This window comes from Mesoplodon densirostris, chromosome 19 (genome assembly GCF_025265405.1).
Source record: "Mesoplodon densirostris isolate mMesDen1 chromosome 19, mMesDen1 primary haplotype, whole genome shotgun sequence".
Classification (NCBI taxonomy): Eukaryota; Metazoa; Chordata; class Mammalia; order Artiodactyla; family Ziphiidae; genus Mesoplodon; species Mesoplodon densirostris.
Window position 1 is genome coordinate 65819880 of NC_082679.1, and position 20530 is coordinate 65840409.

At 61.1% G+C, this 20530-nt stretch overlaps 1 protein-coding gene across 11 annotated transcripts in view; it reads right to left on the reverse strand.

Annotated features, from left to right (window-relative positions):
• Positions 1-20530, reverse strand: part of ANKRD11 (ankyrin repeat domain containing 11) — a 168056-nt gene that overhangs the window by 13292 nt on the left and 134234 nt on the right. For 7 of the 11 annotated variants that reach the window (XM_060083082.1, XM_060083083.1, XM_060083075.1 and 4 more), the window contains 6 exons: positions 17687-17828; positions 11637-11775; positions 4021-4191; positions 3705-3908; positions 2922-3064; positions 172-319 (listed from right to left, as the gene is read on the reverse strand). In XM_060083082.1, coding sequence (XP_059939065.1) covers positions 172-319; positions 2922-3064; positions 3705-3908; positions 4021-4191; positions 11637-11775; positions 17687-17773 — 892 coding nt within the window. In that variant the 5' untranslated portion in view covers positions 17774-17828. Of the gene's footprint in view, positions 1-171; positions 320-2921; positions 3065-3704; positions 3909-4020; positions 4192-4644; positions 4742-11636; positions 11776-17686; positions 17832-20530 lie in introns of those variants that run through there. The other 4 variants (XM_060083076.1, XM_060083079.1, XM_060083080.1 and 1 more) reach the window with 2 other exon arrangements.

Sequence of the window (20530 nt, forward strand, 5' to 3'; positions counted from 1 at the left end):
ACAGACACGGGGCTGGAGGCCCTGCACGGAAGCCCCCCATCCCGGCTCGGCGGGGGGACTCCTCACAGTCCAGAAGCTCCCATCAGCAGCAGGTGAACAAGCAGGCTGCCAGGAGAGCCCTGCTGACTGCGGTGACGCCACCTGCCCCGCCCGTGCCCCCGCAGCACTGACCGGCCGAGCTCTCCTCGCTGGACGTGTAGGTGCCCTTGCCCAGCAGCAGGTTCACCATGGTCGGGGAGCTGGCCACCTTCAGCGGCGTCTCGCCTTTCCTGTTGCTCTGCTGAGGGTTCCCTCCATACCGGAGCAGCAGCTTCACCACCTGCAGAGCAGTGAGAAGCCCGTCAGGGACCCTGAGAAACACTGAGCGGCCACCGCGCCGACGCCCAACTGTGGCCCCTTCGCAGGGCCTGAGCACGACCAGGCCAAGGGCTGGAGGCTGTTCGCGCTGCCTGCGAGGCCTCTCCCACCACAGACCCACCACTCCCACAGGCTGCTCCCCTTGCGCCACCAGGTTCCTGCAACTTGGGGGGAAGGCTTTTATGGGGGGTGGGGGTGGGGGAGGCGGGGGCGTGTTACACAGTAGAGAAAACAGACCAAACTTGTGGAAGCAGGTGTATTGCATGTTTTCGTTTATTGCAGGAAAGTAAGATCACCTGTCTCTAATCCATGCCCAGGACCCAGTGAACAAAAGGACAGCAGACCTCACTTTGCTGCGCTTCAGATGCCGTGTTGTCTACAGACTGAAGGTCTGTGGCGACCCTGCACCCAGCAAGTCTACTGGCGCCATTTCCCCGACAGCATTTGCTCACTTGGTGTCTCTGTGTCACATTTTGGTAGTTCTCGCAGTATTTCAGACTCTCCACCAGCAAAAAGATCACGACTCCTGGAGCTTCAGGTGACAGTTACATTTTTTTAGCAATAATGTATTTTATTTATTTATTTTTTTTAAGGCCGCATGGCACGGCATGCAGGATCTTAGTTCTCTAACCCGGGATTGAACCCATGTCCCCTACAGTGGAGGTGTGGAGTCTTAACCACTGGACCGCCAGGGAGGTCCTGCAATAATGTATTTCTTAACGAAGGAGTGCAAACTGTTTACAGATACTGCTATTGCACACCTAACAGCAACTGTCCAGTGCAGACAACGTTCAGATGCACGAGGAAACCAAAGAATTCTGTGTGACTCACTCCATCTCGAGCCTCGCTTCACTCGGGTGGCCAGGGCGGAACCCACAGCCTCCCCCAGGTGCCTGGCAAACGGGACGGCGGCCTCCACTTCAGCCTGGGCTGCACACAGCTGTACCTGGGTCTGCATGGCAGGAGGACACTGCTTCCTGGGCAGGCGCTCCCCTGCCCTCCGACAAATCACCACGGTGTTGGACAATCCTGGGGCCAGAGTCAGGGCTCTGGTCCCGTGTCCTTGCTGTCTGCCAGCCGAAGAACACCCCAACTGCTTGAGGCCACCACGTTCCCTGGCTACGGCCCCTCCCTCTGAGACCAGCAACACAGGTTAAGTCCCGTCAACGCTGTCCTCCCTCCGGCCGAGAAAGGGTCTCTGCCGTATGCAGCCCTGAAGGCCACCAGCCCGCCCGGACAGTCCCAGGTCATCTCCCGTCTCCCGGCCCTTGGCCCTCTCCCCACTGCAGAGCCCACGCCTGAGGCCCCGTGTCCCCTCTGCAGAGCCCACCCCTGAGGCCCCGCCCACCCCTGAGGCCCCATGTGCACGCCTCTCACTGCTCCCTAATAACAAAGTAAAGACAGTTACACAAGCGGACATTCAAGCAGCGGCCCTCCCCCCGCAGCTCCATCACCTACCAGCCAGCCAGCCTCATTTCACCCACACCCCATACCTGCCCACTGCCCCGGGTATCTTTTTTTTTTTTTAATTTTTGGCTGTGTTGTGTCTTAGCTGTGGCAGGCGGGACCTTTTCGTTGCGGCGTGTGGGCTCTGTTGCGGTGCGTGGGCTTCTCTCTAGTTGCGGCACACGGGCTTAGTTGCCCCATGGCATGTGGGATCTTAGTTCCTTGACCAGGGATCAAACCTGCATCCCCTGCGTTGGAAGGCCGATTCTTAAGCACTAACCACCAGGGAAGTCCCTGCCTGCCCCGGTTGTTTTTAGCAAATCCCAGGTATTTCATAAAGTTTTTCAGTCAGCTACTTCTCTAAACGGTTCATAAGAAACAGTAACAACAAAAACCCCATAATGCCATCGTCTTCCCTAAAACGTTAACTGATTCCTGACGTCAGCTCTGTAATCAGTGCTCAGGGGTCCCAGGTGTCTCGGCATCCTGAGCTCAGAGCACCTCCCAATCTCTCCCTGTGCCGACGTGTCATTTTCACACTGGCCACACCGCCGGTTCCCTGACACCTGCCTACAGTGACCAGCGGGGCCGCCATGACAGACCACACGCACTCAAACAGCTGCCATGTGTCCTCATCACGCGCGCCATCCCATCTCTGGCCAGGGGCCTCTTGGACAGTGTGGTGATGACCGCGGCCAGAGCCTCACCTACACGTGCAGCTCCTGCATTGGACCTAAGCGGCCGTGCCCCAGCTGCTCGCGGCTCCTGGGCTGCGCACCCCATGTTGTTTACCCCCGTCCAGGCTGCCGGCTCTGGCAGCAGCACAGGGACGAGGACAGACAGAGCTCCCCTTGCTCTGGGTATGACCACTCACCTCCTAAGGGCCGACCACACCTGAGTGGCCAGAGCAGGGCCCTGACACACAAGCCACAGCTGGCACGAGAGGCCATCCAGGTGCTGACCCAGGATGAGAAAGCTGGGCTGGGGGGGAGGCGGGGCCTCTCCAAGATTCACTTCCTGGTCCCCCCGCAAACAGGAAGGACAGAGAAACAGGTGGCTACGGACCAGTGCACAGCCTAATGGCAGGCCTGCCGTGGGGTCTGTGGGGAGGCGCCCACCTTGTAGTGCCCATTGTTGGCGGCATCATGCAAGGGCGTGTCGTCATCCAGGCCCTTGGTGTTCACCTCAGCGCCGGCGGCCAGCAGCTGCTTCGCGACATCGTAGTAGCCCCGGTTACAGGCCTCGTGCAGCGCAGTCCAGCCTGGAAACAGACACTCAGCACGTACGTGATTTAACCCTCAGGAAGGTCACTCCCGCCTCTGGGTGGCACTCAGGAAGCGCTAAGGACAGGACAGAGGCCTGGTGGGCACCCAGCCTAGAAATGCCGAGTGGTCTTTACTTGGGCGCCTCTGGGTTGCTTGTGACCTCTAGCGGTTAACCCTACAGACTAAGAATCTGCGAGGGTGACGCGGCCCACCGAGCCGACAAGGATACAGGATCAATGAGAACACAGGGTCACAAGGGGCAGCCTCAGCCCAAGTCACCTGTCAACACACAGGGAGGGTGTGCCCTGTCTGCAGACAGGGAAGCAGGCAGAGCGTGGCCGCGGGTCTGGAAGGGCCTCTGTGAGCGTGCGCTGAGGCCTCTCGGGGAGCAGCTGCACATGTCGGCAGGCACACAGAGCTGCCCCGTGGACAGATCCCAGGGCTTTGGAAAAATGCAACTTAGGAAAATTGCTTTAAAAAAAAAAAAAAAAAGGTGCTAAACTAGGTTGGGGTCCAACACCCAGGGCCGTGGGAAACCCTAGGACTCCACACGGGAGGGCCTGCCGGTCTCTCAGGGCACAGCTCTGGCCACACACATGTAAGAGGCCCGCCCCGCGGCCTGCCCTCCGAGCTCACCTGCGAAGTCCTTGACGTTGACGTCCGCCCCCTCGCTGATGAGCTCCTTGATACGCCGGGCGTCCCCCCGAATGGCCGCCCGGTGTAGGCGGGTCTCTCCACGCTCATTTCTCTTGTTCACTTTATCTTTGGTTTTTGAGGCAGAATTGGGCGTCCCCTTCTGACACACTGTCGACTGGGAGGGGTGCTTTGGTGTCGTGTCCACTGCAGGCCGAGGAGAGGATGGGCGGAGGTTACTGGGAGGGACCCGCGGGGCTGGGCCACCGTCCCGAAGGAGGGCCTCCCAGGCCCCGGGCCCACCCGCGCCAGGGCTCACCCGGGCTGTTGGCGGACTCCTCGGCCGTCATCTGCATGAGGAGAGCCACCTGCTGGCGCTCCGAGAGCGGGTAGCCGGCGCGGATCCCGGGCAGCCCCATGCCGAACAGCAGCCCGGCCTTGCGGGTGACAGGCTCCTTCTTAACCCTCTTCCGCTCAGGACCCTGCTTCTCTGTGAGGCGTGGAGGAGAGAGGGGAGACTTCATGCCACGGAGCCCTCCGACTCCGGAGCCTCACCTGGCAGCACGGGGGCCCCCCGCCTCACAGCCTGCGGGGGAGGGGAGGGACAGCTGGCCGCACGCACGCCGCCCGTCATCACCTCTTCCGGCAGTAGCTGTGCTGGGGACACGATTCCGACACCTCGTCACCAGCCACTGAAGCCAAGCCTGGCCCCCACCGACCATCCACTGCTCCAGGTGCCTCCCCAGACCGTGCCCTGCACGCCAGGCGGCGGGACGGACGCCCCCGAGGCCCGGCTCACACAGGACGGGCCTCGGTCTAGCAACTCCGAGTGTCTGTGATCCAGGTCCTCCTCCCCACCCCGCCTCCAAAGAGTTCAGATGTAAAATGCAAACACAGCTTAGAGACCCGCGGAGAGGTCAAGGCTGACTGGGCGGTACTGTACCTTTCTTCTTGCTTCTAGGAGCCTCCATCTCATGCCATGGCGCTTCGAGGAGCGAACCAGCCTTGCAGTACCACGGCGTGGACTGAGCTGGAGGCATCTAAAGGCATCAACACAGAGCACTAACGAGATACGGGGCCGGCCCGGCGCCCCTCAGCCTCCGCACGACCGGCGTACTGTGCTCCTCTGGGCCCTCACCTAACACCCTGCCGGCCTCAGGCAGAGACGCTGCACCGTTCCTTTCACAGGGGCAGGGGGGACGGAGAGGAAAGACACCCCGACTCCACCATCAGGAGCCAAGAGCTCACTGTGCTCCACACTCACCCTCCTGCTCATAGGAACGGGGGCTCCGTCGAGCCTCAGACCCCTCCCCGGCTGCCCTGTGCGTCCTGGGGAGCCCGGGGATGGGGGGGGGCCTAGGTCACGGGTGCGGACCACGGGGAGGGCAGCTGGGTCGCCACGGGGCCCAGGGCTCCGAGGGGCCCTCCGTGTCCCGGCGCTGGGGCGGCCTCTCCACTCCCACAGCTACACCCCTGGGCTGCTCCCACCTCGGGCCCCACAAGCGCGTCACGCTGTCTATTTTCTTACAAAGCGTTTTCTGTAAACTGTTATTTCCTTAAAAAGTACCTTAAACTGCCTGTTCAAAAACTAAAGTTGTGATCTGCTGACAGTGGTGACCTGTGCATCTTAGGTGATAACCCCCAAGCACCACAGGCCACCCCACCAGCAACAACTGGTTTTTAACCTACGCACGAGGCATAGGCCCAAGCAAGGAGGAAATTCAGAAAGGACGCTCCTCAGGGGTGACGAAGGACCCTGCTCGTCTTTGCCCCCGCCCCCAATTCCCCCACGACCCGGCAAAAGCAGTGAGGAAATGGCGGCACATGGCCCCGGCTCTTCGAGGAGGCCTCTGCACAGGGCACAGCCGGCACCCAGCAGCTTCAAGGAGCCCCGAGAAACAAAGCCACGCTGGGGCAGTGGCCGGACCTGGGCAGGGGCCTGTCTCAGAAGCTCTCCCACAGCTGAGCGCCACGTGGACGGGTCTGGGCGTCGGGGCAGGGGCCCCGATGTGGCCCTGCCTGTGGGCCCTGCCCTGCCCAACCTCCCGGGAAGCACAGCCTGGCCTCAGACAATTGGGGTGTCTGGCCTCCCAGGGGCTCCCCACTCACCCCTGCCCAGGGGCGGTGGAGACACAAAGCCCCCAGAGAACGGAAGAAGAACCTCAGCGAAGCGCATGACCCCGCAGCCTCCCACCGGGCTGTGGGTGGCATCTGCTGAGTACACTGGGTCACCTCAGGGGTGGAAGCAAGCAGACCAGCCCCGCTCTCCGCGGTGCGTGGGTCTTCAGGACAGACGCCCCCGTGATTTAAGATGCCGGAGGAACCCAGCAGACGGCCACAGCCACCTCTGTCTTCAAGTGACCGTGCAGGAAGTGGATGCCCAGGGCCAGGGAGGTGCCTTGAGGGTCTTGGCTGCGCTGCTGTTGAGTGGCAGCGAAGAGGCAACTTCTACCCAGAGACTCTGATGCCAGCGGCAGAGCGGGGCCCTGTGGCACTGGCCTGTGGTCTCAGGAAGGGGCTGGGAGAGCTGTAAGGCTCAGGCAACCCCAGCACGAGTCCACACCTGCCCAGGGGCCCTGCTCACCCCATACGTGGAGGAGAACAGACTAACCCTCTGGTCTCCCCAGGCTTAACCCAGGAAAAAACCCCAAATGTAGTCCCAACTCCTGGGATGCCAACTGCTCGGTGGTGGAGTGTACTTTTCTACAGGTGCCGCGGCTGCCGGGATCTGGAGAGCCCATGTCTGGCCGGGCTGGGAGTCATGGGTGGAGCGGGCGCCCACGAAACCCTGGCCACAGAGGAGCGGAAGCCAGGGTGCTGGTGCTGCAGAAGGGCCCTCCTGCCCAGCCACTGTGTCCTTTCGGCAAAGGCCAACACAGGGGTCAACCCAGGTGAGACCTGCAGAACCTCCTTCTTGCCCTGCCCTGAGGTGGGCAACGGCCCCACCGGCTAGCGCAGGGATGGGGACACGGCAGAGGAGGTGCCCGGGCAATGGCCCAGCTCCCTCCGTGCTCTGCGAAGGTTTTGTTTCTCACTTCCAACTGGAAGAACAGAAGTTACACGAAGCCCAGGCGGCATGTGTCAAGTTGTAGACTAGAAAACTGGCAGGTCCGTGTGAGTGGCGCGTGAGGCCAAACGGTGTTGTGGAGGCGCAGGGGCTGGAGCACACCCTGCCCCCTCGTTGCCCGGGGATGCCAGCCATGCTGTCTTCCCAGGGTAATGGGGGGAACGCAGTCTCATGAGCCTGGACAGTCCCTCACCATGAGGAAAGCAAAGCACAGCCGTGTGACTCAGCCTGTATGTCCACGGCGCCTTGATTCTCGTGCTTGGTCACCTCGCTGGTCCTCTGTGAAATCGGGGCCACGTTTATCATCTCTTCCTGGGACACGGTCACCCAGCTAGCAGATGCAAGGGTCCCCAGCCCATCCCTGAGTTTCCCCCTAAATGCCGTTCCTGTCGCCCCGGGAACACGCCTCTGCTCTCCTCCCACAGCCCCCGTGGCCTCTGCTGGGGCTGGGCCTGCGGTGGGTGCAGCCCTGAGGGCCTCTGTTTCAGGACCCAACATCCAGAGTCCACTCCCCAGCAAAACTGACGGCATCCAGTGGAGAACTTCCCCGAGTCACGGCGAATCCTGGCAGCAAAGACACAGAGTGAGCTTCTGGGAGAAGGTCTCCTCTGGCTTCCGGGACGTGGTCTGCAGACACCCTCCCAGCCGCCTTCTGTGATCCCTTGGGCGGTCCCGTGGTTCCACACGACGCTCTGCGTGGAGCCTGCACCCTGCACAGACACCGGCGGCCCCGTGTGCTCCTCCTGGACCCCGGTCGGCAACTCTCCTGCTTCCTCCTGTGCCTCAGCCAAGGCGGCGTCTTTAGGTTCAGCAGCTTCCAGCTCGCTCATCCCGCTTGGTGGACCCGGTAAGCGCTAGAACCCGGCCCCTGAATGCTTCGTTTCAGCAGTCATTTCTGCTGCCTTATGCTCTGTTTTACGTTGTGAAAACCCTGCCCGATCTTCTGGACGCTGTTCTGTGTCTGCTCGGATGTCTCCCTTCCGCCGCGGCCATCTCTGGGTCCAATCCTCGTCTCCGCTCTGGGGCCTAGGAAGGTGCACAGAGACCCAGGGAGGGCCAGCCCCACGGGGGCAGGACGGCGTGAGCCTGGGGAGCCCTCTCGGCCCCGAGGCTGGAGGACGGCATCTTCCAGCCGGAGGTGTCGGCGGGCACGGCTGCCCTCAGCCCGTCCACTGCCACCAGAAGCCCCGTGGCTGACAGCCAGGGCATAACACCACGTTGCCGAAAGTGGGAAATCTATGACTCTCCTCAGATGTCAGCATCGTCAGGGCTCCGCCCTGTGGTGGCGACAGGGCGGAGGAGGTCCTTGGTCTCCCATGAAGTTGCAGGGCTCGGCCCACGGCAGGCTGATGGGAGGTGGGTGGTCAGCACTGGGACCCGCTGTCCCAAGCGCATCCCATCCCTTGGCCTCAGAGCACACCTTCCACACCACACAGGGCCTGCCCTCCACGATCAGTCACAAACACAGGCTTCTGACCAAGAAGCCGGCCCAGGCACAGTGCACATGTGACAGATACCCCGTCAGGTGACGGGCTGCACAGGGTCCTCCCCGCATTACACTCCGACCCTCCAAGCACCACTGGACCCACATGGGCACCATCATTCAGGCTGTGGTGACAACCGGCTTCACTTCTGGTTTCCTGCTCTGTTTCTCCTCCTTTTCCTTTTTAAAAAAATTTCCAGCGTTGATCATTTAAAGAAAGAGCGGTCTGTGTGGCCTTCAGCAAGTCCCTGGCCTGAGAGGGACAGGCTGGACCACCCCCCCCCCCGCCGTGTCACTCCCCCCGCAGTGGCTGCTCCAGCTCCAGGTAAGGGCGACCACAGAGCCGTCCCACAGGTGACCGTGATCAGGAGGCCAGAATCTACGGAGGTGAGGTTGGCATAAAGGGCCTGGACAACAGGGGTTCCCAACCACTGACCCCCAACTTTCACTACAGCAGTAAATCAAAGCCAGTAAATCATAATCTAGACCGCCAGCAACGCACGAACAGCACCATTCATCCCGCTGGTCCCAGCCTGCCTGGGGGCCTCCGACCACCCCTCGAGCTCCCCACACCCACACCTGGGAGTTCATCTGGTGGAGCAGCCACCCTGACCCAGACCAGAGAGAAGTGGGCCCAGCCACGGCCTCCCGACTTGGCCTGGGATGGAGGTGGCCAGCGTCCTACACCAGTCCTGCCCGCTCTGGGGTCCCGAGAGCTCCAGGGTCACAGTGTGGGTGGCATGTGCCCTCCCAACCAGCGACTCACAGTGTGTCACGCCTGGCAGGTGGCCAAGCCCCCGCATAGTCACCCACGTGGCCTCCAGCACTTGGCAGGGGGTGTGCTCAGAGCCCAGCGCCAGTGAATCCCTGCACACAGGGCAGCCTTGAGCAGGAGTCCCGACAGGCCCTGCCCACCAGGGAAGCTGCGTGCCCACCGCCTCCGTCCCCAAATCCCAGCCCTAGACGGGTGAGCTGCTCACATATCCTCACTGCAGAGCCAGCACAAAGCAGAAGCAAAGAAACGTTGGGAGCTGAGAACAGGCCCCTCTCTGAAGGGCCCTGGGGGCCCCAGGTGGGAGGCGGGAGGGCTGCTGTCAGACTGAGCAAGAAGCCTGCAGGGCTTCATCCACACGGACCTCGGCAGTAGGTGTGTGTACATTTATGTTGCGGGGAAATTAAACACATAAGAAGCAGACAGCAGAGTATAATTTGAAGCAGGTCCTGGTCCCACCAAGACTGGCACCGGGCAGGAGGGCCCCCTCTCCCTGCCCACAGGCGCCCGCCCGCTGGTGGCCTGAGCTCCAGGGAGGACGCCCCAGCCCTGACTAAGCACTGCGGGCCTCCTGGGGACCAGGAAACAGGAGGATGCTCCTAGGGAGCCCAGGGGTCTCTGGGGGATGCTCACCAGCCTCCCCCTCTCAGGGAGCACAGCCGGAGAAACTACTGGCCACTTGGAACCGTCGTGTAAGCGCCAGGCTGCATCTGCCCAGCAGGGGGCGCTGGAGGGACACGGCAGGAGCCAGCAGGCAGGGAGGGAGGGGACGTGGGAACACAGGGACCTTCAGCGCTCACCTGAGTTGGCACTTCTGTACAAGAGCCTCCCTATCTGCCCTGGGGCGGGCGGGCAGGCGGCACCTGGTGGAAGCATGGCCTCTCAGAGGAAGAGCTTCACTCCGCCCGGCCAGGCGGCCGCTCACCAGGAAGGGCAGGGAGGGGTCAGTGACCAGGGCTGCAGGCGAGGTGCCCAGTCCTGGCCCGAAGGATGAGACGCTCCCAGTTACTGGAGACCGGTTCTGCCACATGACCAAAGCAGATGTGCAAGAAGGCTGCACGGTCGGCCCCTGAACCCCGGGGGCGGGGGGGCGTGGGCAGGACACGGTCGCCCCATCGAAGGCTCCCCTCCTCCCACACTGTGCGCTACTGCAAACACCGGCACATAAGCGGAGCCACGCAGCTCACACCCGTGCTGTTCAAGGTCAATGGTACAGTAAAACCGGCCCCCGAGGGATAAACAATAAACAGGAAGAGGACAAATGCTGTACTTTCCATGTATTCAGACTCTGTCCCTGCCTGGAAAAATCCACTTGCAAAACATTCTTCAGTTTCCCACCTGCCTGGAGCCTCGTGCTGAGATGCCAACTGTCCCCCAGGCCTGCTGGAGGCCGCCTTCACGGCCAGCACACCGCAGACACGCACGAGGACGCCCCGCCCGCCTGTGCTCAGGCAGCAGTCCTCCCAGGAGCGGGCAGGAACATCCCAGAGGAGGACACTGACCTGCAGACCCCCAGCATCCAGGAAGCCCGCAACCAAACAGCGATGCCACACCCTCCAGTACCAGAACTTGCTCGGGCACCCAAGCCTGAGCTTGGCCTGTCTCTTCTGCACCCAGAGCCCGAGGCACAGGGTCCCTGGGAGGACTCCCACCTCCTCTGCCCTCCTCCCTGGCCCACCCCCTCCCCTTGCGAAGGACCCTGTGGAGGTTGAGCCGCCTGCCCCGGACCCCAGTCATATCCCAGCCGGCACCACCAACCCCGCCAACCTGCTTCACCAGCCTGCAACTACCCCAGGTCTCTGCTCAGTGGCTGCGGGCCCGGGGTGCACCCGCCTGGGGGGCGCCCCGTGCAGGAGGCGTTGTGAGTGAAGACGTTCATTCCAGGCTGTTCCCCCTGCCATTTCTCCCAATTCTCTCACATTTATCTCATTCCTGTACCTGCCATTTTCCTGAGACCTGACACAAACCCTCACGTGCAGCGAAGCCCCCGCCCTCCGCCCGATCCTGGCAGGACCGCTGATCCTTCCCCCGTGGCTGCATCCTGGGGGACCCAGGCCCCCTCGCTGCTCTGCGGGTCCACCCCATACCTGCCCCTGGCTTAGGGGGTCTGCCGTCAGGTGACCGGCAGGCGGGGAAGGCCCAGGACACCAGGACCAAGAGGAGGAGTGTGAGCCGGCTGGCAAAGGGGCCGGGTCCTTGCCTGGACCCAGCATGTGTCCCTGCAGGCAGCTCAGGTGGAACCCACGTGCAAGTGCGCACACCACGCGGTGGTGACCAGCACACCGCAGTGCACGCGCAGGGGGACTGCACGCCTCCTGCTCGTTCTCACAGCTCCCTTTGGCCTCCGTTTCAAACAACCGAGTTTAATTTATGTGCTTCTGTAGCCCTGAGGGGACACTTGTTTATCCTCCATGTAAAGCTCTCCAGAGGCTCTCCGTGAAGGAGAGGAGCCCGTGGTCACACGCACGGGAGGCCCCTGGGCGGCTGGGCTGGGGGAACACGGCTGCTCTGCATGCTTGCGGAAATTCTCTGCCCGAGAATCTTCCCTGGCGGCTCTGAGTCACCCGGCCCGGGTCTGCGCGGCAGGCCTGGGGTGCGGGGCGGGGCGGGTACCTGTGTCCGAGTCCTTCTGCTCTCCATTGGCGCCCACGGTGAATGGCAGCTTCCGCTTGGTCGCTCGCTCTCTCACCTCCTTCCCGCCATCGCTGCGCTCCAGCTTTGGGGTCTTGGTTAGAGAAACTTTATCTTTATCCTGGAAAAGAGAGGGACGCTTTCAGACGTTGACCCCAAGTTAGACTCTCAAAGTCCTCAGGTCTACCAGGACTTCACGTGCCAGGAAAGCAGGTCTCTTATTTGCGCAGTGGACACCCCTCCTGCCCACCACCAGCTCAGAGACACCCACGGCCCTGCCCCCTCGCTGCCTCCTGCCTCGTGTTCCCAGAGAGGGACTCAGTAACGGGAAAAACGCACCTTCAGAGGGGCCCGCTGACAGACGGAGCCCGCCCTCCACTGGAAACTCTCCCCGTGACCGTGAACGAAGGGGCCCGGCCTCGCACCGAACGGGAGAGTAGGTCTGCCCTGAGACGCCGGCTCCCCTCCAGCGTGTCGTCTCTCACCTGCCCTGTGCCTGAGCCACCTCTGGCCACCACAGGCCTGTGACACTGCGGGGCCGTCTTTGGGACGGATCCTGCAGCCACAGCAGCCCCAGAGCAGAGCCCAGTGCGGGCAGCCCGGCCCAGAGCAGAAGCTGGCTGGAGGGCGGCCGGGTGTGGCCATCGCTCCCGGCCCTGCTGACCTGTAAGGACCCAGGAGCCCGAACTCCAGCCTCAACCTGGGAGGTCCGGCCGGGCGTCTGCCTCGCCTGCCACCGTCTGCAGAACCGGGGGAAGCGCCACCTTTGGGGGGTGGGGGGCTCGGGATGTGACACGCCCCACCCAGAAAGGGCACCACGCAGAGCCCTGAGGGTGGGGTGGGGGCGCTCAGCGGAGCCTCAGGCTAACCAGCGCCCCGGCTCCTCTGCCCGCAGCGCACCACACGGGCCAGCCAATTTGCGTTGCTGACATGGAGGATGGCACTGCTACCGCCAGGCGGCCCCTTCTCCAGAGGCAGGCTGTCTTTCTGGAATCCACCCCAGGGAGGCGGAGGCAAACACACGGCCCTCACACCAGCCCTCACAGCACTGGGGCGTCGGGTGCTCCTGGGAGGGGACGTCCAACCCTGAGTGGCGCGAGTCCTGTCTCCCGGGGCCCTGAGAGTCCTCCGCTTGACGGCCACGCCGTGCCCTCCAGTCTCAGCAGGCAACGAGACACCCTTGGGTGACCAGGGGGACCCCGCCACAACACACCGCCAGCTCAGAGGGCACCTGGATCGCGAAGAGGGACCAGCAGGCAGAGCCCGAGCCTCGGCCGAGCCGGTGCCAGGGGCACCAGGACACAGGCCCGCTTGTCACCACCTGCATGCCCCTCCCCGACCCCACCGCCCCTGCCAGGAGAACAGCACCCACCAGTGAAAGCCCCAAGCTGTAAGAAGCAACTTGCCACCAAAAAAACTCCTGGCCCAGTTGGTTAATCTGATCGACAGACACAGAAAAAGACAACACAAATCACAGTAACAACGTATTCAGAAATGCAAGAAATAAAAAATCCACGTAATTCACCACACTAAGGAAATAAAGGACAGGGATTTCCCTGGTGGTCCACTGGCTAAGACTCCATGCTCCCAATGCAGGGGGCCCAGGTTCGATGCTTGGTCAGGGAACTAGATCCCACGTGCCGCAACTAAGAGTTCGCATGCCGCAACTAAAGATCCTGCATGCTGCAACTAAGAGCCGGCACAGCCAAATAAATAAATACTTTAAAAATGCTTTAAAAAAAAAAAAAGGATGGAAAATTAGGATCATCTCCACAGCTGCAGGAAAGGCCTGAGGTCCTTAGGCCAACTCCCGGCACACTGGGGAGGGACGTCCCCACCGACACAGGTTTGGTGCAGAAGACAGGGTGCTGCCCCTGAGGCGGGGTTCAAGGCAGGAATGCCTGCCTGTACTCACCACATCTACTGAAACACTAAACCTTTTTTGTAATGAGCAGAAGATCTGAACACGCACTTGTCAGAAGACAATACCCATACGGCCAGTCAACGTTTGGAAAGGTGCTCGGCGTGGGGGAAACGCCCATCCAACCCAGGAGTCAATAGCAGTGCTCTTACAGGAACGGCTGAGTGGACGGCAGGGCCCTGGGCCGCGGGGGCTGCGAACCAAGTCTGGGGAGTGAGCGACGTGCCACACAAACGCACAGCTTTGTGCCTGACAGTGAAAGAAAGAGCGAGCAACCGCCCATCAGAAGGCAAATGGGTGCATCCACTCCAGTGCAGCCGCAGACGGAACATTCCACAGCTGTGGGCAGATGCCGGCGGGCTGCGCCCCACCGCCACAGCACGCCTCAGGGGGGCGCTCTCCTCCACGGTCAGACCGGGCCAGGCCCGCCCCCCGCTTCTTCCTGAGGGATAACAAGGAGTATGCATCTTACGATGCTGTGATTTTACACAGGAAAAAAATCCAGAGGAATTTATGATTAAACTCTTCAAATTAGTAAGTGCATGAGAAGCTCAACCACACAGAAAGTGATTGGTTTCTATATACTATAAACCATTAGGAAATCATGCTGAAATATGACATATTAATATCAAAAGACATTAAATACATAGGAATGAATCTTACAAAAGGTGTTCAAGCCCTCTACATGGACAATTACAAACATTACTGAGGAAACAGAAATTAGACTGATAAAGATGGAGGCCCACTTACGGGACACTGTTCAATAGTTAGCACAGCAAATCTCCCCAAACTCATCTTTACGTTCAAAGCAATCCAAGCCAAACCCAGCAGGCCTTTCGTGGAGATCAACCAGCTTTTTCCAAAATGTACATGGAAACGCAAAGGGTCAAAAGTAGCAAGGACAATTCTGAAGAACAATGAAGATGGGCAAATTAAACTGCCAGGTATCAAGATTGTACAATTATAGAGTCACAACAGGTGGTCCTGGACCCAAGGGCCAAAGGTTCAGAGCAAAGAGCGGAAGCTGAGCCCCACCTGACTGGTGACAAGGGCTCCAATACAACCCAGCAGGAAAGGACAGTCTTCCCAGTGACAATGACCATGTGGACATCCACAGGGAAGAAAATAAACCCTGACCCTCCCTTACAGCACAAAACAAAAAATGAGTCCAGCTGGATCACAGACGGAGAGCTTGTAGAGGACGGTACAGGAGACCAGTAGACGACAGAAGAAAGCAAATTAAACTGACGTCACCAAGTGTGAGCACGGGTGGGTCCACCTGACCCAGGCTGTAGGGGTGCAGAACTGTGCAGTCACTTTGACGAACTATTAAACCCTACCTGCTGCCTCCATAGAAAACCCCCAGTGTATGTATGTTCACACCACACCCGGACTGGAAAGAACCCAGGTATGTGTCAGCACAGGAATCGGCAGAGAAGCTGCCTGAGCGTCCATCCGATGGACACCACACAGCCACAGAGGAAGAGCCTCCTTCCAACAGCAAGGGCCTGTCCATGGGAAGGAAGCAGAGATCCCCGCCATGAGTCCGCATCCCCTGTGGGTGGGGGCGGGGTGTTACCGCAGGGGCTGCTTGCGGGGGAGGGGGGGTGTCCCGAGAACCTGGTCTGGATCATCGTGATCCCAGGTTCTAGAAGGGAAATGTGCATTTCTCCTTCACTAAAAGTGCTCACAGAAAGCTTTTAACCCTCAGCCAGAGAGAGCAGGGCAGACATGGCTGAGCCTCCCTCACTAGTACCCAGGCACCGTCACAGGGACCACCGTACACACTCCACAGTGTGTTTATTTCCTCAATGCTAAAAGGATATCTAGACGTCAAGTTCAACCTCTATCACTTCAACCTCCCGTGTCAGACCCTGGCACACCCTGACAACTGCCGGGGCGGGGAAACAGGTGCAGCCTGCGGCCCAGCAACCAGTGTCCCCCACGGATGCTCCGTCAGCTCCCACACACACGTACAGAGAGAGGAGGGCTGGCTCTAACCCGCACCCCACACACCTGCCCTGGACCCACCTCGACTATGATGAACTGAGTCTTATCTGTAAACGACCAAGGACGACAGAAGCCAGGAGGAACGAGGACTCCATCACCACCAAAAACAGCACAGATAGGCTGATCCGACTGTCCCACCTTCGTTTGCTAAAAAGGTGATCCTTTCCCAATGGAGCAGCCTCAGCGTCTTGTAGACAAGCAGCTGAGCACACACGTGGGTGCCTGTGGGGACCCTGCTCCCCAGGACAGGTGTGCACCTGTCCCCACCGCCCCGCAGCTTCACAGCCAAGGCTGAGGGCCTCCGACTCCCTCCTGCCTTTTCAAGGTGGCTGTGGTTGTGCCATGTCCTTTGAATTTCCATACACACTTTGGAAGCAGCTTATCAGTTTCTCCCCGAAAGCCCTCAGGGCCTGGACCCGCATCTCGCATCTCGACCGGCTCTATGAGACTGGCTTGGGGAGCGCTGGTGACTGAACACTATACTATGGAGCCGCCCATGGCCCGCGAGCCCTGCTCCTCTCCAGCGGCTCGGATCTGCCTGAATTCCCCACAGCAAAGTTCTGCAGGTTTCAGGGTGCACATCTTTCATCAAATTAATCCCTGAAGAGTCTGTAGCTTTGATACCACTCTACCACACATGTGTTTTTTAAACTTCCACGCCCGACCGCTGGCTAAAGCGCTCAGAAAAGGCACTCTGCACGCTGCTCCGGCCACAGCCTCGCTGCGCAGGCCTCGCGCCCCGCGGCTTCCGTGAACACCTCCTGGGCCTCCTGCACAGACAGCCCTGTCGTCTGGGGGAACGCAGCTGCCCTCTCCGCCCCAGTCAGGGCGCTCCTCTCTCTCAAGGCCTGACCTGTCCCTCCTCTGCAAAACCTGCGTGGACACCTGCCGTGTCACACAGCCATGCCCGGGAGCGCCCAGGGTGGGCAGCACTGCCCTGTGGAGGGGAGGGGGTCGCAGCGGGTGGCGCGTGCTTCAGCCGGCGTCCCGCAGAGAGTGGGGCGGGGTGCGGGGCTGGCTCCTAGGCCAGGCACAGCTTGCTCCTTGGGCCTTTTTCTCCATCTCCCTCTCTGCAATCCCCAGCGTCACCGGGACCACAGGAGTCCACCTGGGACGGCAATACCCCGACCCCTTCGCTGCCACCAGAAGGCTTGTCTGGAGCCCCAAGAGGAGCCGGGGCTCCCAGGGGCTTTGGATCCATGGACCCCTGCCACCCTTCCTGTGAATTCAGCATCTGGACGCGGCCTCCTGCTCTCTCCTCGGTTGATTCCTCTGGGATTCCGGGAACCGGCGCTCCCAGAGTTTCCCAGCCCTGGGAGGAGCAGGGAGCCCAGGGCCTCTTCCCAGACCTGCTCGTAAAACCACAGGACAAGGCAGCAACGAGCCACATCCAGCTTCCACACTGAGGGCTTCTCTGAACCTCCTCCTCCTGGATCAAGGGAGACCGGGCACGGGCCACAGCACCCCACGCAGAGCACAGGCAAGGCCACCTTTGCAGGTGGGCCCTCCCTCAGGAAGCCTGTGAGTCTGTAACTCCTGCAGACCAGCCTGGGGGTCCCTCTAAGAACAGTCTGGAGGGAACACTGGGTGTCACAGCTTGTGGAGCACACAGCACACACCCCTGAGCCCAGGGCACCAGCACATTAACAGGACACAATGATGCAGATTTACAACCCATTTTCCTATTCACATTGGCAACAAGCAGACGGGGAGTACAATTATCCAGCAGCGTTTCAAGTCAGGACCACTCGCACGGCTACCGTCAGATTCGGTCTGCCAGCAACCATATGGCAGGAACCCATGGTCCTGAGGGACAGACCGTGGGGCCGAACTGGGGTTCTCTCAGACAGCAATTTCTGTCCACGGACCTAGTGGTTAAAGCTCCACTTTGGCCCCCAAATAACAAACATCCTTAAAAAAAGCCAGACGTGTCCTCCGCTGGACAGCCACCCAGACCACAGCAGTTCCTCCACTGCCACCCGAAGAGGGTCTCCCGGCACAGACATCGCCCACTGCAGAGGGACAAGCGACAATGACACCCCCAGCCCTCCCCCGGGCCCGGACGAGGTCCACGCGGAGTGGTGGGGGAGGACGAGCTCACCTTTTTCCCGGGCTGCTTCTCCACCATGTCGCTGCTCAGGGAACGCTCTTCCTGCTGTGGGGTTCTAGAACACCCACCTTTGGGCATCGTTTCCTCCTCACCAGGACTTCATTCACGCCGCCATCGCTTCATCGTCAACCGTCTGCTTCAAAACAGAGGACACGGGGTTAAGGTCCGGTGACCCCACATGACACCCAGGGGCCACCAGTCAGCGATGCACGATGCATGGACGTAGCAGCCTTCCGAAGGGGCCGCTCCTGATGCGCCGGCCCGGCAGGCAGCCCCGGCAGCGGCCCGTCTACCTTCCACGATGGAGAACAGCAGAACCCTGGGGTGCACGCGGGGCCCTGCTCCGGGGGTCGGGCGCCAAAAAGGCCCGGCGGCAGCCCCCCCCCCCGCCCAGCACAGGGTGGTGGTCACACCTCGAGGGCCAGGGGTCACGCCCACCACCTGCTCGGCCACCTGCCGTCACCTGCGCAACAGGCCCCTGGCCCCACCCCCAACAGGAGGTCAGGATGAGGGCTCCTCTGTCACTCAGAAAGCACCCAGCACCCCGAACTCTCCAACTCCCGCAAGTAAAATGTCCAGAAGGTAGGCAAGTGACACCGCTGGGGAACGCCCGGAGGAGGTCAGGCAGCTTTGGCGCCCAGTCCTGCACGTGGCCTGAGGCCTTGGCCCCTGCAGTTCCCAGGACACACGCCGTGGTTATCATGTTTTCTGTATTTTATGATGTTTTGGCATCTTCAGTTTGCTTTCTGGGGACAGACCGCCTTCCCACCAGGGCCAGCCCTTTCTTGGCAATGGCTAAGAGCCCCCCACAAAACCACCCACCACCCCACCTACCTCTCACACACAAGCCGGCGACTCCCCCGAACAGAACGCAACCCAGCTACCACATAACCAGAGACCACCCCACAGCCCGCAGAACTGTCCACTCCGCCCACCGCCTTCCCCATGGAGACCCCAGCGGAGACTCGGGCCGACTCGCCTCTCAACCCCGTCCGCTGCTCCTGACAAGTCTGGTGCTTCCCTGGCGGCCGTGCCGGCACAGCCAGGCTCCCTGCACCTGTACGTGGAGTCTTCTCTGCCTGTGGCCACACTGACCCGCCCTGACCCGCCCCTGCCTGACGTGGACAGCTCTCCCCGCCCCCCGTCCTCCTGTGCTTGCTCCACGCATCACATCCGGGGTGCGTGTGCGCTCAGCAGAGGAACAGGGAAAAGCGTGTCTGCTCCGTCCTCCTGAAAGCCTTCCTCGCAGGCATCCTCCTCAGAGTCAGGGTCAGAGAGCAGTTCACACAGACCGAATCACACCTCTGGCGCCTCGCCATGTTGGACGAGGTGTTTTGTAAATAGCTCACCCGGAGTTAAACAGTCTCTACTCTGTGTGGTTTTGGAAACACACTGTCCAGAAGCGTTCTGGAGTGGCGGCTCCGACCCGCCCTTCACCAGCCTCCGGAGAACCTGTCTCCTTTTCCACGTTAACGGATAAAAGGTTCCCAGAGTGTCCCCTTGGTTCTTCACTGGCCAACACACATCTAACTGTAGGCAGTGGAGGGACCACGCCACCTCCTGACACCGCCTCCGTGGCACACCACGCAGGTGGGCCGGGCTCGGCCTCCACACGTCCCCCACGGCTACGGCCGGAAATGATGGCTCCTATCTGTGCTTGAAACTGTGAACGCCGATCTCTCTTCCAGCTTTCCACTACCAGACTGGGCTGTCTCAGCCTGAGGAATGGCATGTCAGAGCCTGACTCAGGACACCTGCTGAATCTCAGGGCTACCTGGGAACTCATCAGCAATGTTTCCACAGAAATTCAAAGACTATCCGGAAGCTAATGTTTTAAAAACCTCCTGACTGCCTGCTCCCAAGATGGAAACTCAAGCCAAGGAGCCATGGGACGCGCGACCCTCCCGCTCCCAGACGTGAATGCCCCGAGTCTGTGGAGCCCAGGCAGTGGACACCGAGCTGACCCACGAGTCCTGGACCCTGACCTTGCCGCGTCCAAACCAGGAGGGTGAGTGGAGGGCTGGTCCAGGCCTCAAAACCTGATGTCACCAAGTGCCCCGCGTCGGCTCTGGCCTTTCCTGGGAAGCCCTGCACGAGCTGCCCAGAGGCTGGGGGCAAGAGGGGGGCCCGCTCCTCCAGGGCCTCGGTACCCACGGCGGCCCCCCGAGGCGCACCCCCAGCTTCTGGAAACACCGGCAAACCCTGCGGCTCCTCTAGAGCCTCCTGCTCCGCTGCTGTCGTCGGCGTGAAATTTCAACACTACATCCACGTGCACATCTCTGACCCGGGCTCTGGCACATCCCTGCCACCAGGAGACACTCACCACTGCCGTCATTTTGGGTGCGATCCACCAGATGACGGAGGAGGCCCACGCCTCAGCAGGACGTCCGTGTTGGCAGCTGGCCCCGAGTACCAGGTCTCCACTCTCCGGAGGAGGGACGGCTCGACGGGCCCAGGTCCACCCCAGCTGTGTCCCAGTCTCACGGGCACACTTCTGGCCTCTCCCCTACGTGCCCAGCAGGACCCTCCCTGAGGCTGCCCAGTCCCTCGGGCTCTACATCACCCTGCGCCCCTCCGCTGGGCAGCCTCTCCTTCCCGCCTGCCTGTCCTGGGCCCGGGGAGACGTCCATTCAGAGGGGCTGTCAGGACAGACAATCTTGTCAAGAGGCCTCCTGTCACAGCGAGGCATGTCCCTCCCCAAAGGCGCTCTGAGCGCCACGGGCACACCCAGCCCCGCGGGCACCGCAACAGGCGACTGCCCCGACCACGGCACCCTCCTCCTTCCCGACACAGCACGGCCCTGCGAGTCCCTCTCCGTGGGCAAGAGGCGCATCT